This window comes from Terrapene carolina, unplaced genomic scaffold (genome assembly GCF_002925995.2).
Source record: "Terrapene carolina triunguis isolate 2854851 unplaced genomic scaffold, T_m_triunguis-2.0 Scaffold55, whole genome shotgun sequence".
Lineage (NCBI taxonomy): Eukaryota > Metazoa > Chordata > Testudines > Emydidae > Terrapene > Terrapene triunguis.
Genome location: NW_020664406.1, coordinates 399423 through 415721, shown reverse-complemented (window position 1 = coordinate 415721; position 16299 = coordinate 399423). Strand labels below are relative to the sequence as shown.

Here is a 16299-nt window from a genome sequence, read left to right as displayed (position 1 = left end):
TGTTGATGAAGTCCTTGGGCTCCTGGATGCTACACAGATGAGCCACTTCCTCCTGCAGCAATCTTACCTGCTTTCTGAGGGATACACACCTCTCACGCTGGATGGTTCCCCCTGCCTGGCTTTCATTGGTGGGGACATGCAGGCTGTATTCACAGCAAGTCTAGACCAGGGTATGGGTGAAAAGCTCCAGGGTTAGGATGCCTGTCTGTTGAAAGCCCCCACAGGCGCAGGCAGAGGAAGAGCTAGTAGTGTTGTTGGTGACACAGTTTTCCTCCCATTGTGGATTCTTCTTTCTAGAGTACCTGCAAGTTAAGGGGGTAGGAGAGAAGAGTGCCGCTTCAGCTATCTTCTCCAATACTTTCTTCCTCATTGTTTCTCCTGAACTAATCCCTGTGCATTACAGAGGAGTGAGTTACATAGAGTGTCTTGTATGATTCTGAATGAACTACTCCATGAATTAGTCATTTAGTCGACCCTCAAGCAGGCTGGGTGTCTAGCAAGATACTAATTCCCCAAACGATATACTGGTGTGCAATTCAACCGGTTTCCATTGGGTCAGTAAAATCCCTCCCATTCTTGTTAATCTGGTAGATTTTGCAGAAGTATTGTCTCTGCATTCTCACTGTTCTGATCTGGGGGATTGTACCAAGGCCTTGTCTAACTCTCAAACTCACACCAATGTAACTAAGCCAATGCAAACCCATGCATGGTCAATCTTTTTATTTTCGTTCTTATTTTGGTTTGATTTAACCATGTACCTAAGTGATTTAAGATAAGCCAAAATAAACCTGGTTTAAACCTGAATAGGTGTCCACGTGGCCTTTTGCACCAGTTTAACTACATCAGTTTAAAATCACACTGTAAGGTAAACCAGTACAAGTCCATGTGTAGACAAGACAGTAATTCTCTGGTATTGAAGTCCATTACATGCTTCTGCCTGATGGTCTCTTGGAGTGCTAAGTTTGCTCGCTGCCTCAACAGCTGCTCTCTTGAGTGGAAAGGGAAGCTCCCTTTCTCTGGCATTCCTGATTTTTGTATGGGCTAGGCTGAGGCTTCTCTTTTTCTTTTTGTGGGCTAATATTTATCCAGAGGGGGGCAACATCTTGAATATACAATAAATGTTTCATGGGTATTCGGTGATCCTGTTTTCAGCTTCATATTTACCAATAGGTCTGCAACTGCTTGTCCTTGCAGGATCTGTCCCGTATGCATATACTATTGCCGATAATATTTCAGTGATCTCCTTCAAGTGATTGTGCACATATATGTTCCACTGTAGGTGTATGTGCACCCAATGCACTCAAATCGTAGACTGTTATCAGCAGGCATGCTGGCTCGCTCTCCTTGGGTGCCGAGCCAAGGGGATAAAGTGGCATAGTGGCTGCCTCCCTCTCAATTCCTCCTTGCCACCCATGGTGAGAGTTGGAGATCCCTCTTGCTCTTGAGCTTTGGTTAGCCAGCTTTTGAAAAGCAAAAACTCTTGTGCACAGTTAGTTAGCAATAAGCACAAAAGTTGCCCAGTCTGCTTGGGCAAGGGACGTGTGAGGGACAAATATCCTATTTCTTGATAAGAATGAAGAAACAAAGGGACTTTCCCCTTAGAGTGCATCTCCTTAAGAAAGGCATGTGGCCCTCGTCCAAGCCCAACACTGACCTCAAGAGGATGGAGATTTTGTCCATGAGGTTTCCCCTCCAGCTGCCTCAGCCTTTAAGCCAAAATCTGGTGAGAAGCATCACTCATCATCTTCTCCTTCTGTCTCCTTGAAGCACTCAAAACCATCTTTGTCTTCAGAGGCTGACAAACCCCCAAGGTACCACTTTTTGCCTCACAAAAAAGTGCTCAAAAAAGTCCTCTGGTGCTGAGTCCAGGTCTGGTCACAAGCACCAACACTCACCGGCACCCATCCAAAGGGACACCATTGGCGCCAGCTCTAACAGAGTCATTGAGACCAGTGTCTTCACTTCTACTAAAGAGGGCTTTGTCCCTGGCTCATCACGTCCGGCACCTCCAGTGATAGTGGCTGATAACTCATTTCTGCTATCGGTGCCGTTGACGCTTCAGGCTTTTTTTGTGGCAGAATATCTTTTGTCTCCCTCTCCTGGACTTTCCCTTTTGTGTCATCCAGTTCCAAACGTAATGGCCTCCACTACATCACTAGCACCAGTTATCACCATGGCACCGGCAGTTCCATCCGCTTCATTGATACAGTCTGCATCAACTCCATCAGCACCGTCAGTGTCGCCTTCTCACCTGTCTGCCTCATCTGCTTCCACCAGCACCATCAGATACATCAGTGTTGGTACCATTGGGGTAGCATGTGTGTTGCAGGTGTCAAGACCTCCATGGATGCCTAATGGGACTGCTCCACCATTCACTGAGGAGAGTTGTATTTCCCTCTCTTTAGACTCTGACCATGATAGACCCATATCTCCATCAAGGTCTTTCAGGTCACCATACAGATCAAGTTCTAGGAATACCCAGAGCAAGGAACAATATTATAAAGATGCTTATGGTGGTGGGTACCATGTCAGAGGGGTGACTGCTCTACTTGGCCTTATGGGACCGCTTGGATTGGTCCAAGAGCATTTATGCCCCCTGTCAGCCACTCAGTCCCAGAGAAAGTCAGCTTCTCCAGTACCTATAGCAACCAGAGAAGAGCCTCCTCCTAATCTACAACCTCCCTCCTTTTTGGAACCCAGAGAGGAAGAGGAAACTAGAGAGGAACTCCTGAATATTTTCCCCACATATTTCTTCCTCTTCCCCAGAGGAGTCCATCGCCCCAGAGTAAACATCACCACCTCCTGAGGACTTTAAAGGTTTTCAAGACCTCATTAGGAGGGTGTCTACATCTGTACAAACTCCCATTCTGGGAAAGGTTGCCCATCCCATTAATTAAGCCTTGCTTGAACTTGCAAAGATCCTTTGGCAGACACTGGTCTCTATTCCACCCACTGCCAAATGAATGGACAGATGGTATCAGGTTCCCCAGCAAGAATTTGTGCATCTCTTCACTTACCCCATCCCAGACTCATTAGTGGTGACAGAAACAAAAGAACATTTGAGGCAGTCTCGCCCTCAGGCTACCCATGAAGGATAGGGAGTGTAAGAGACTGAACCTATATAGCAAAAAGGCTTGTATTACCACAAACCTTCTGGTAAGGGTATCAAATTACCTGGCATTTTTGTCCAAATGCACCTTTATAAACTGCTCAGAAATTTCAAATTTATTTATTTATTTATTTTGGACAAACTGCCTGAAGAATATAGGGATCACTTTTTGGTCATTGTCTTCAAGGTCATCTCACTGCTTGAATGTCTGTCCAAGCAGCTATCGGTGTATCCGATCCCGCATCATGTTTGATGGGTACAGCCATCTCAATGAGACACTCTTTTTGGCTGCAGGTCTCTGGCATTCCTAAACAATTAATTAAAAATGCAATAGAAGATCCTACCATTTGAAGGTGCTAAACTGTTTTCTCAGAAAACCGATGACGCCATGCACATGTTGAAAGATTCTTATCCATCGCTTTGTTTGCTGGGTGTTTACATCCCAATAACTAAAAGAGGAAGCAGTTTGAGGCCCAAAACACAGTACAGAGCTTACTACCAGCAGAGATCTCAGGATGCCTCTAGAAGGAGATCTAAGCCGCTTAGATGTCCCCCATTGGCATCACAGACCCTTCTCACCAGACTTTTTGTACACTTTGAAGCAGTCGTTTTGATGACTGCATGCTGACTGTGTTTCATCTACGACATCCAGACCCTCCATTTTGGAAATGCTGTCTCTCTTTTATAGTGCATGGACGGAGATTACGTTGGACAAATAGGTGCTCAGCACAGTAAGAGAAGGATACATTATCCAGTTCATGTCCTTTCCTTTCCTCAACCTGCCTTCCTTGTCTCTTTTCAGGGACCCATCTTATGAGGTTGTTTTACATCAAGAAGTACAGTTTCTATTGGAATTGGGGGCAAGAGAGGAAGTTCCTTATCAACACAGAGGGAAAGATTTCTATTTCTGCTACTTTCTGATTCCTAAAAAGAGAGGTGGCCTTTGGCCCATTCTGGATTTAAGAAAGCCAAACCATTTTATCAAAAAGACAGTCAACTTGACATCTATTACCAATCTCTGAGAGGGATATGCTGCCCTTGACCTGCAGGATGCGTATTTTCACATGGCAATATATCTTGGCCACATAAAGTATCTTTGATTCAAACAACATGCACTGCCCATACACTGTGCTGCCCACCAGCCTATCCTTGGCCTAAGGGTATTTATCAAGTGTATGATGGTAGCAGCAGCTCACCTGCACCGTTTAGGAGTTGAAATATCTCCCTACCTGGACAGTAGGCTTGGTCAGGAAAGGTCAGGATCTCACAATCAAAAAAGCATTCTTGTCATCAGACATCTGTTCTTTGGTCTAGATCGAAAACTGAATGTAGAGGAATCAACATTACAAGCAGTGCAGCAAGTAAATTTCATAGGGGTAGATCTCGATGCCACAATTCCCATTGCTTACCTCCCAACAAAGAAGTTCCAGTCCATGGTCTTTGTCCGAGAGCCTCAATTCCAACCTGAGGACCACAGTGAATTCATGTCTAGAGTTGTTGGGTCACATGGCCTTGTGTACGTAAGTGGACTCAGCATGCCAGACTTTACCTCAAATGTCTGTAGACCTGGCTTCACTCAGCATATCATCCAGCAAACATCCAGCAAGGTGTTCGTTACCACCATCAGGTGGTTCAAGATCTTACCAACAACATCACTGCTGTGTTTTATCTGAACAAGCAGGGAGATGAAAGGTTGTCTCAGCTATGCCAGGAAGCGATCCACTTGTGAAACTTCTGTATAAAGATCAATATCTCACTAAATGCCTTTCACCTCTCAGGAGTGAGGAACTCTATATTGCAGATTCCATCAGCAGATACCTCATAGATCATCATGGGTGGTCAATAAAGAGGCCATTCTGCAGCAGAACTTCCATTAGTGGGGTTATCCAATAATAGACCTCTTTGTAACCAACCTGAACAATAACTGCAGGAAGTTCTGTTCTAGGGCAGGTCACAGCCCAGTTCTATTATTAATGTCTTTATTTTTTCCCTGTTTGGGACATCTGGTGCCCATGTTTCCTCCAGTCCCTCTGATTCCAAGGATGATAAGGAAACTAAGAGACAAAGAACCTTAAACCTCATAGCGCTTGCCTGGCCAAGGCAGTACTAGCACATGGACCTACAGCAACTCTCCATCTGGCCACCCATACCTCTATCTCTGCTTGAGAATTTCTTATCTCAAAACCAAAGCAAGTCACTGCACCCTAACCTACAATATCTTCACCTAACAGTATGATGATCTCTGGTTGATCAATGAGGAGAAAGTCTGCTCCTGAGAAGTCCAAGCTGTTCTGGTGAACAGCAAAAAGGATTCCACGAGAGCCATGTATGAAGCAGAATGGAAAAGGTTTTCAGTCTGGGTGGAATCACATCAGTTATCTCCTGATAACACAGAGATTAGACATATTTATGCCAGACTACGTTACTGCATCTGAAATCCTTTGGTCTCTCAGCTCTCCATTGAGCAGCAATTTCTGCAGCACGTCCACGAGTGGACAGGTTTTCAATCCCCGGTACCCATATTTTTAAGGGTTCTTATCCATGTATACCCTCCAGAGTCTGAACCAGTACCTTCATGGGACCTGAATTTTAATATTGTCCCATTTGGTGAGACCCCTCTTTGAACCTTTGGCAACAACATCCTTGCTTCTGCGGTCAGTGAAAACGATGGGATGATTGGGAGGGCTCTGACATTTTACCTGCACCTCACAAAGTCTTTCAGATCCTCTCTTAGACTGTTTGTTGCCTACGCTGACAGGGTTAAAGGGCAACCTGTTACAGTCCAGCATATTTCACATTGAATTTCAGATTGTACTAAGCTTTGCTATGATCTGGCAAACGTCTCTCTGCAAAGGAGCCCACTCCACGAGGGTTCCTTCCATTTTGTCAGCCTTCTTGAGTAACGTTCCTATAGCAGCCATTTGCAAAGCAGCAATGTGGTCATCTGTACATACCTTCTCCAGATACTGTTACTCAAGGTTCATTAGAGGACACCAACTTCAGCCAGTTGGTGTTGCGGTCTCTTTTCAAGTCATCTGATATCCACCAGCTGCAAGGAAACTGCGGGTGAATCACCTACAGTGGAATGTGTGTGTGCACAATTGCCCCACGGAGTCAAAAATGGTTACTTATCTGTACAGTAGCTGTTGTTCTTAGAAATGTACTGCGAGATTCTGTGACTCTCCCACCTTCCCCGCTACTTTGAGTTTAGCTTACCAGCAGTGCAAAGAAAGGGAGAAGGAGATGGCGATCACACCCCTTTATACACTTGGTTTGGTGCATGAGGATAGCAGGGGCGCATGTGCTGCCTGCTGGTATGACTGGTAAAAGTCTCCGGCTGGAGCGTGTTGGGTCCACAGCCACCTACAGTGGAATGTACATCTTGAAGAACAACAGTGACTGTACAGGTAAGTATCAGAGGGGTAGCTGTGTTAGTCTGGATCTGTAAAAAGCAACAAAGAGTCCTGTGGCACCTTATAGACTAGCAGACGTATTGGAGCATAAGCTTTCATGGGTGAATACCCACTTCGTCAGATGCACCGGTAAGTAACTGGTTTTTGTTATGAAACATTTATATTGCAGTAGCACCTAATGGCCACAATGAGGTTGGGCCACATTATGCTAGGTGCAGTACAAGCATATAAAAATGACCACCTACACTAAAGAACTTCCAGTCTAAAAGATGAGACCTAATGAGTGGATGAACCAAATAAGTAGGCTGGGACTGGAGGCCTGAAAGACCGGGAAACAAATTGTAATAGGATGTGTGCAAGTTCTTGGTGGTGGTGGGGCTACACTGTGGAGGGCTTTGAAAGTAAGGAGAAGAAGTTTCATGCAGTGGAAGAGAGGGAACCAGTGGAGAGAGTCTTGAGTTGATTGCTGTAGGTGGAGTAATGAGCCAAGAATGATGATCTTAGCAGCATTTTGGAAGGATTTGAGTTGGGGGGAGGATGGAGTTTGGAGTTGTCAAAGCCAGAGAAGAGGAGACTACAGTAGTCAAAGTACGAAGTGATCAAGGGCTGAACAAGACTTTTGGCAGTGTGATCAGAGAGAACAGGTGGATCTTGGAGATATTGTGCAGGAAGAAGTGGCAAGATTTATACATGGCCTGGACGAGCTCAGGTCGTTGTGATGTCTGTTGTGACAGAGAAAGAGGAGGGAAGGGAGGTCTTTACGGAAAAAATCAGGAGCTCTGTTTTGGCCATGCTAAGTTTCAGTTGATGGCAGGACCTCCACAAGGAAATGTCAGAAAGACAAACGAACATAGTTGCACTCAGGGAGGAAGGGAGGGAGATTTGTCAGTCATCAGCAGAAAGTATTTGTCAACGGTGACTATAAGAGTGGTGCCTGAGATACTAAAGTTTCCATTCATATTTAAAATAAGGAATAATGAAGGCAACTGTGTAGTATCTGTTGGTTGCCTTTTTAATGTACTGTATTCTGCGAACAATATTAAGTGGCTTTTAAAATATTTTTCTCAGTTTTTTTCTCTTAGTCATGATTTTACTAAAGCCCAGTGCTTTGTATTTCCCTCTTGCTTCTGTTTTCAGGACAAGACATTTCAAAGAGAGCATCAAGTTTATCCATGAGTGCCGGCTTAGAGGTGAGGGCTGTCTTGTTCACTGGTACGTATGTCAATTGTTTAAGAATATTCTTAATTTCCCCCCTCCATTTTGTTGTCAGTGATAAATTAGCGTTGCCCACCCTTCTTTCTTTTTTAATAATAATACTTTTGCACTTATATAGCACCTCACATCTGAGGATCCCCCATCAAAATTAAAAATGCTCGTTAAGCCTGGCTCCACTGTGGATATTGAGGCACAGAGAGGTTAAGTGGCTGCCGGAGCGCACGATGTGTCAGTGGAAGAGCCTGGAGTGAAATCCAGAGCTGCTGACTCCAGTCCCCCACTCGGACCTTGGGACTATCTGTTCCCTGTGTTATATTTTACCAATAGTGTTGCATCATCTATTTTTCTGATTAATGCTAGTCACCATTTTCTTCTCTCACAGACAGTTCCTGTAATCCTAATAATTTTATCAGTTCCTGTTGCAACTATTTTTGCTGCTTTAGGGCTGCTGGAAATTTTCCTCTCAACAGAAACTGATATTTTAAGCTTCACTGAAGCATTCAAATATCACAGCTGTTTCGAGCAGATTACTGATTAGAGAGGGAGTCCTGAGACATTAACTGCCTTCAAAGAGTTGGAACAGAGAAAAGGAAAGCCCATCGTGGTTTTTCTTACTGTCATTGCTTGTGGCCCTTGTGCATTGCTGCAATGTCTAACCAGCATTTCAGAACCTATATCTAGAGTCAGGTCTAGTAGTTTGAGCACTGGACTTGGAGGTAGGAACTCCAGCATTCTAATCCTGTTCTGCCATTGGCTCATTGTGTAGCTTTGAACAAGTCAATTAACCTCTCTGCGCCTCACTCTCTTCGTATTTAAAATGGGGATATTGACCTACTTCATGAGGGTGTTCTGAGACAGTTCGCTGATATTGTGCTTTATCATTTATATTCTTTGAAAGTGTTAAGTGCTAAGTGAGCAAATCTACAACTGTCACTCAAATGTATTCTTTATCTATAGTAATAACACCACTTTTCATTCAGAGCTGTCAAACCACTTGACAGTGGTAGGTTCTGTCATTCTCCCAGTGTCACAGATGGTGAAACTGAGGCACTGAGAAATAAAGTCTCACGGCATGTCCGTGGCAGACCCAGAAATAGAACTGAGAACTGAGTCCTGTGCTCTAATTGTTCAACTCAGTCTGAAGGTTTAATGAATTTAAACCCAATCTCATTAAAATTAGAGCTCTATATGTGCTGGAAAAGGCTGCCTTCTTATTTCATGACCCTATTCTGTATGGGGGGGTGTTTTATTTTTATGTCTGGATAACTCGTATCTAGTTTAAGAAAAACAACAATACAAAATTGTTCTCATGCTTTCTCATGGAGGCTTTGTATTTGTTCTTTGTTTAAAAAAACTCTCATCTGAACTGAATTTCAGTACAGCTCCTCTCTTGGGGTGCCCATACTGCATGCAGGTTTCAGAGTAGCAGCCGTGTTAGTCTGTATCCGCAAAAAGAACGGGAGTACTTGTGGCACCTTTAGAGACTAACAAATTTATTTGAGCATAAGCTTTCGTGGGGTACAGCCCACTTCATCGGATGCATAGAATGGAACATATAGTGAGGAGATATATATACACATACAGAGAACATTAAAAGGTGGGAGTTGCCCTACCAACTCTAAGAGGCTAATTAATTAAGAGAAAAAACTTTTGTAGTGATAATCAAGATTCACTCCTCTACATTTTAAGGTCCAGTACATAGACAACATAAAGATATCTCAATAGTTCTATAGGAACAGCTGCCACAATGTGCTCATTCCTTTCAACTCCTTAATTTAGGTAGTATATATTACTCTGTAAACTGCTGTGTAAATTTATGATGCTATATGAGATAATGAGCGTATTTATTTTAAGACTTCATATTTTGTATCTATTTATTCTGTCTCATTTCTGCTGCAGTCTTGCTGGAGTCTCCAGGAGCGTAACTTTGGTAGTCGCTTACATCATGACAATCACAGACTTTGGCTGGGAAGATGCATTGTCTATTGTACGAGCATCGAGATCCTGTGCCAATCCTAACATGGGCTTCCAGAGGCAGCTACAGGAGTTTGAAAAACATGATGTTGACCATGTAAGTGATTTTTGTTGACCAATTTGGTTTCTTAAGGCATAAAGTTTTGGACTGTATCATAACTTTAGAAGGTTAAAGATTAGAAGATAAATGGCCCAGAATGCGGCAATAATACAAATGTACAAGTGATGCTAATGTAAAAATTGTTTTTTCACATCTACCTAGGATGTTAAAGCAAGAAAAAATAGTTTTTCAAATTAACAATGTTGTAAACAAAACCTGAGATCTGAAAGTCAAGCTGGGTTCTTGTCCTGGCTTATGCATCATCACCAGTAATAAACGTTTTGTACAACCGGAACTTAACTAACAATTGTGGGGATGATGCATGAACCAGAATGGAATCCAGCTCCTTCTCCTTGAGCTGGGTTGGTTCTGCAGGGCTAACGGGAGTTTAGAAAAATAGTAACAACCTGTTTTTGTCAATAACATAAACAAATACAGCTGAACACACACCTGGAACAGGTCTGTTGAGTAAGGAGGTACTGTTTTTACATAATTGCTTTTCTGACCATAACTCCATTTTACATTGATCAGCACATTTCTGTCCTCTATACTTTCTCAAGCCACTCTTTTAAAAGAAAGTAAATAAGGTGAGGAGGTTGGCTTCATTTTTCTTCCAGGATTTCTTGCAGCAGAGAGCTGAGAAATTACTGTGGCATTTCAGGAATGCAGTTTTCAACTGTAAATATTTGTTTTTTGAAAATATTTAACTGAATATTTCCTGGGTCATTCAGAACTGATATTAATGGGTTAGTAACTGACTTTTTAAGATACAATATAAAGGGACTTTCCAGACTGGTCTCCTTTCTCCCTTATATGAAGGTTTACAGTCATTTCAGATCTAATTGGACTGAGCTAATAACCCTAATTGTCATTGTATATGCAAATAACCTTGAAAAGAGAGTAACGTCTTTTTTTTTTCATGTCACAATGGAAGGATGCAGCAGTTTCTTCACTGAAAGGAAGGCACTAGGCTACAAAAAAAAATGCTCACCTGTGGACATAAGTTGTAGCAAGCTATTGTATCTCTCAATCACAACTTTTGGGACCAGATCCTCCGCAGGTGTGAATCAGTGTACTTATATTGATTTCAATGAGGATCTGGGCCTGAGTTGTTAATTACAGCACCACTTGTCCATGGTAGCTCTGTACAAAGTATATTGGGGTTTCAGGACATTTGATCCATTAGATTTGATCTTCTAGGCATTGAAGATCATAACATGTTGTGTATCATTGATAAATTTCCCTTAGATGTGCATTAAGGGCAGGAATGGTGTCCCTAGCCTCTGTTTGCCAGAAGCTGGAAATGAGCGACAGGGGATGGATCACTTGATGATTACCTGTTCTGTTCATTCCCTCTGGGGCACCTGGCACTGGCCACTGTTGGAAGACAGGATACTGGGCTAGATGGACCTTTGGTCTGACCCAGTAGGGCCATTCTTATGTTAAGGTCTCATCTTTGATATGGCCTCAATATAAATGTATTTGCTTATTCTGTATGTGTTTGATCCTGCAAGAGGCTGAGCACTATGGTCCTGATCCAGCAAAGCACTTAAGCATGTGCTCAACTTTTAAGAATGTGAGCAATCCTATTAATACCTTTACGACTATTTGCATACTTGTGAGTCTGTGTTTAAGTGCTTTGCTGGGTCAGAGCGCAATTGCCGAGTTCCTTACAGGATCGATCCTCATATAGTTACTAACTGAATGGATACCTCCACTCTAATATATTTCATACTCTTCCTAAACTTGCCAAACATTACACAGTTGATGAAGAAAGAGTCATGTGACCTAAAATAGTTTTGCATTCATAGCTAATCAGTAATAGCAGGGCTTGGAGAGGGAAGGTGCTGCCTGTCAGCCTTGCTTTCCTCAGCTGATTGACAGTAGTGGAGCTACAAAAGCAAGAATAAAGAGCAGGAGCCACTTATTTTTTGAAGCCCCCACCCCCGCCAAACAGTTGAGCAGAGTAGGAGCAATTGTAATTGCTTCTGCATTGAGGCTTCACTGCTGGGTTAGGTAAGTGGGGCCTGGTCCACACTAACCCCCCACTTCGAACTAAGGTACGCAACTTCAGCTACGTGAATAACGTAGCTGAAGTCGAAGTACCTTAGTTCAAACTTACCGCGGGTCCAGACGCGGCAGGCAGGCTCCCCCGTCGCTGCCGCGTACTCCTCTCGCCAAGCTGGAGTACCAGCGTCGACGGCGAGCACTTCCGGGATCGATCCCAGAAGATCGATTGCTTACCGCCGGACCCGGAGGTAAGTATAGACCTACCCTGGGACACGAGTCAAGGCAGGAAGAAGGAGAGGCAGGTTAAAGAATTTGCACACATTTGTAATGTGCTTATTTGATACAGCAAGAGATTATAGGCCAGGTCATCAGCTGGTGTAAATCGACATACCTCCATTGAAGTCATTGGAGCAATGCTGACTTGTACCCGCTGAGGAACTGCCCTTATGTAAAATGTTGAATGCTTAAAACGCCTGGTTTAGCCCCCAATCCCACAAAGACTTATGCTCATACTTAACTTGACACACGTGAGTAGCCCCATCAACATCAAACTAAGCACATGCATAAATCTTTGCAGGATCAGGGTCTGAGGCTGTAGTTTTATCTCACATTGTATCTGAGACTGCAATGGAATCTTTTTTTCTTTTTTCGGGGGGCAGATGCATATTTTATAAAATGTTAAACATTTAAAAGTTTTCCTTCCCTTCTCCTTGCATCCAGCTAAATCATTTTAAAAGCACAGTAATGCACTTCCAGGTATGTATTAAACAGCCTATATACTACACCCCCCCAGCATTGGTATGTTGAAACAAGAACAGTCATACTGGGTCAGACCAATGGTCCATCTAGCCCCAGTATCCTGTGTTCCGACAGTGGCCCAATGCCAGGTGCTTCGGAGGGAATGAACAGAACAGACAATCATCAAGTGATCCATCCCCGGTCGTCCACTCCCAGCTTCTGGTAGGTCAGAGGTTTGGGGACACCCAGAATATGGGGTTGTGTCCCTGACAATCTTGGCTGTAGCCTTTGATGGACCCATCCTCCATGGACTTACCTAATTCTTTTTTTAACCAGTTATACTTTTTGGCCTTCAGAGCATCCCCTGGCAATCAGTATATCGTGTGTCTAAAGAAGTACTTCCTTATGTTTGTTTTAAACCTGCTGCCTATTAATTTCCTTGGGCGACCCCTTGTTCTTGTGTTATAAAGGGGTAAATAACACTTCCTTATGCACTTTCTCCACACCAGTCATGATTTTATAGACCTCTATCGTAGGCCCCCTTAATTGTCTCTCTTCCAAGCTGAGCAGTCCCAGTCTTTTTAATTTCTCCTCATATGGAAGCTGTTCCATACCCCTGAGTCAGTTTTGTTGCCCTTCTCTGTACCTTTTCCAGTTCTAATACATCCTTTTTGAGATGAGGCGACCAGAACTGCACCCAGTATTCAAGGTCTGGGCGTACCATGGATTTATATAGTGGCATTATGATGTTTTGTGTATTATTTTCTATCCCTTTCCTTATGGTTCCTAACATTCTAACTTTTCATCATAGTTTTTTTTGACTGCTGCTGCACATTGAGCAGATGTTTTCAGAGAACTATCCACACAAACTCCAAACTCTTTCTTGAGTGGAAACAGCTAGATTAGACCCCATAATTTTGTAGGTATAGTTGTGATTGTTTTCCAATGTAAATTATTTTTTATTTATCAACATTGAATTTCATTTGCCATTTTGTTGCCCAGTCAACCAGTTTAGTGAGCTCTCTCGGTAACTCTTCGCAGTCAGCTTTGGACCTAACTATCTTGAGTAATTTTGTGTCATCTGCAAACTTTGCCACCTCACTGTTTGCCCCTTTTTTTCCAGATCATTTATGAATATGTTGAACAGCATTGATCCCAGTACAGATTCTTGGGGAATGCTGCTATTTGCCTCTCTCCACTGCGAAAACTGACCGCTTATTCCTACCCTTTGTTTCTTATTTTTTAACCAGTTACTGATCCATTATAGCACCTTCTTTCTTATCCCATGACTGCTTACTATGTTTAAGAGCCTTTGGTGTGGGATCTTGTCAAAGGTTTTCTGAAAGTCCAAGTACACTATATTAACTGGTTCATCCTTGTCCGCATGTTTGTTGACAGCCTCAAAGAATTCTTAGATTGGTGAGGCATGATTTCCCTTTTCAAAAACCATGTTAACTCTTCCCCAACATACTGTGTTCATGTTTGTGTCTGATAATTCTGTTCTTTACTATAGTTTCAAGCAATTTGTCTGGTAATGAAATTAGGCTTACTGGCCTGTAATTGCCAGGATCATCTCCGGAGCCTTTCTTGAAAATCGGCGTTACATTAGCTATCCTCCAGTCATCTGGCACAGAGGCTGATTTAAGCAATAGATTACATACCCCAGTTTCATATCTGAGTTCCTTCAGAACTCTTGGGTGAATACTATCAGTTTAATTCGTTCATTTATTCCAAAACCACCTCTGTTGACGCTTCAGTCTGGACAAGGACACTATGAATGTGAATAGTTCCATAATTTACCTTTGTGCCAGGTGGCATTTAAATTGGTAAAAATGGCCATTACTCTGCCAGTTCTTCCGCCCAAAGTGTGATTGTATTTGTGAACGAGCACGTGCTGTGGGAGTACCTGATTCCAAATTTAGAGCCCAATGCAGCAAAGCACTTACGTATGTGTGTAACTTTTTAAGCATATGAGTGGTCCCATTAACTTGTTTAAGTGCTTTGCTGTTTCAAAGCCATAAAGTGCAGTATTTGGGGCACTCTTCTTTAGACAATCAGGGTTAGAATGTAAAAGGTTTAAATGATGTGATTTGGAAATTATTTTGACTCCTTTAATGTTCTTGAAAAGATGTTGATATTTACTATTAAAGATACCGTGGTGTAAGAGGAGTATTACTTCTGCATCTGGTTTGTGTTAATAATTAGCCTATCTACTATGTGTTTAACTTCTCTAGTTCAGGCAGTGGCTGAAGGAAGAATATGGAGAAAATTCTTTGCAGGATGAGCAAGAAGCCAAAGTTCTTCTGAGTAAATATAAAGAGCAGGCAATGATGCAACCAGGTGCCGGAGGAAGACAATGGAATAATAACTTTTCCTCACTGCCTTCCCTGTCATACAACAACTACACAACAGAGACCTAATCACTCCAGGCTGGATTCACTTTCTTTTTTCCTTTGACCTGTTTAAAAACAGATGTCACCAGTGTCCCCTCCACTCTCTACGGAAGTCATGCGAGCTGTACCCTTGTGGAAAACTTGATGAAAATACTATACCGCGCATGTGTGTGTTTGACACAATTTTACAGTTTTATGTAACACCACTCTCTGTAAGCTTCTCTGCTGAGAGGCACCCCTTATGTCAGATTCTCACTGCCCTCAAACTCCACCCCCTTTATAATATGTGCCTCTCTCTAAAACACACTCGTGTGCGCATGATAACATTGTCTCCAAAGAATGAGCTTCCAAAATGTGTGAGCACTTTTGTATTTTTTGCTTGTGCTGCGGGTTGCTGTTTGACCTTAGCTACCTCAAAAATGCTGTTCTTGTCACAGAGGTTGTAAATGCAACTTTGAAAATTGCCTCGATTTTACACTTGATGAATGCAAAGTGTGTGTGTCATAAAAAATTTTATTTGAGAGGTTTCTGGCTTTCATTTAAATTATTCATAGTTGTCACTAGTTTTAATTAAAAATTAAGATTAAGTAGGAAGATTCAAGATGTGTGAATTCCATCTATTTTGCGAATTTAAAACCAATGGTCAGATTTGTCAGAGTGCACATGTAAGCAAAATTTTAAACCAGAGTAAAAAAAAAAAAACTAGAGGCCAAATTCTGCTTCTGGTTATCCTGGTGTAAATCTGGAATAGCTCAGTTGACTTAGTTGGAGTTATTCTGGATTTACAACAATGTAACTCCAAACAAGTTAATGAAGTTGTTCCAGATTTACACTGGTGTTATGATGAGGAGAATTGGATACAATGTCCTTACTTTTAGTCTTTGATTCAGAGCAAGCAGAGGTATTGCTTAAAGATTCCAGAACAGAGAAGGATGGTCTCCCAACCTGCAAGGACATTTCAAGAGAATCAAGCTGTTTTAAATATACAGCATATGCTGAATGTCCCAGTCATCCACAGTAAGAGAGAGATTCAGCACACTGTATTTAACCAGAATTTTTTTTAATTTCATGTCCTATGATATGCTAACTTACAAACATTTAACGTGGTACCCTTTGATGCTTGCTACCAATGTCTTCACACAATGATGAGCTCTGGGATGGACTGTAGGGGTAAAGTAAACCCCAAAATATTTTTGACATCTTATCCATTTTAATGGAATGGAAAGTATGGGTATTAAAAATCCATTAACGCAAACATTAGGATTTACATTACTACTGTATTCCATCTCCAATCTGCACTGGAATTCTATGTTGTGGGCCTCATCGCACCACACAGTGCTAGTATAT

The 16299-nt window shown here is 42.4% G+C and overlaps 1 protein-coding gene across 1 annotated transcript in view; it reads left to right on the top strand.

The window, feature by feature from the left end:
• LOC112107509 (dual specificity protein phosphatase 22) overlaps positions 1-15546 on the top strand; it is a 60928-nt gene extending 45382 nt beyond the window's left edge. Inside the window, exons 5-7 of the mRNA XM_024201241.2 lie at positions 7660-7734; positions 9637-9808; positions 14794-15546. Of these exons, the coding sequence (XP_024057009.1) occupies positions 7660-7734; positions 9637-9808; positions 14794-14979 (433 nt within the window). The 3' untranslated portion in view covers positions 14980-15546. The remainder of the gene's footprint in view (positions 1-7659; positions 7735-9636; positions 9809-14793) is intronic.
• Positions 15547-16299: the final 753 nt, after the last annotated feature.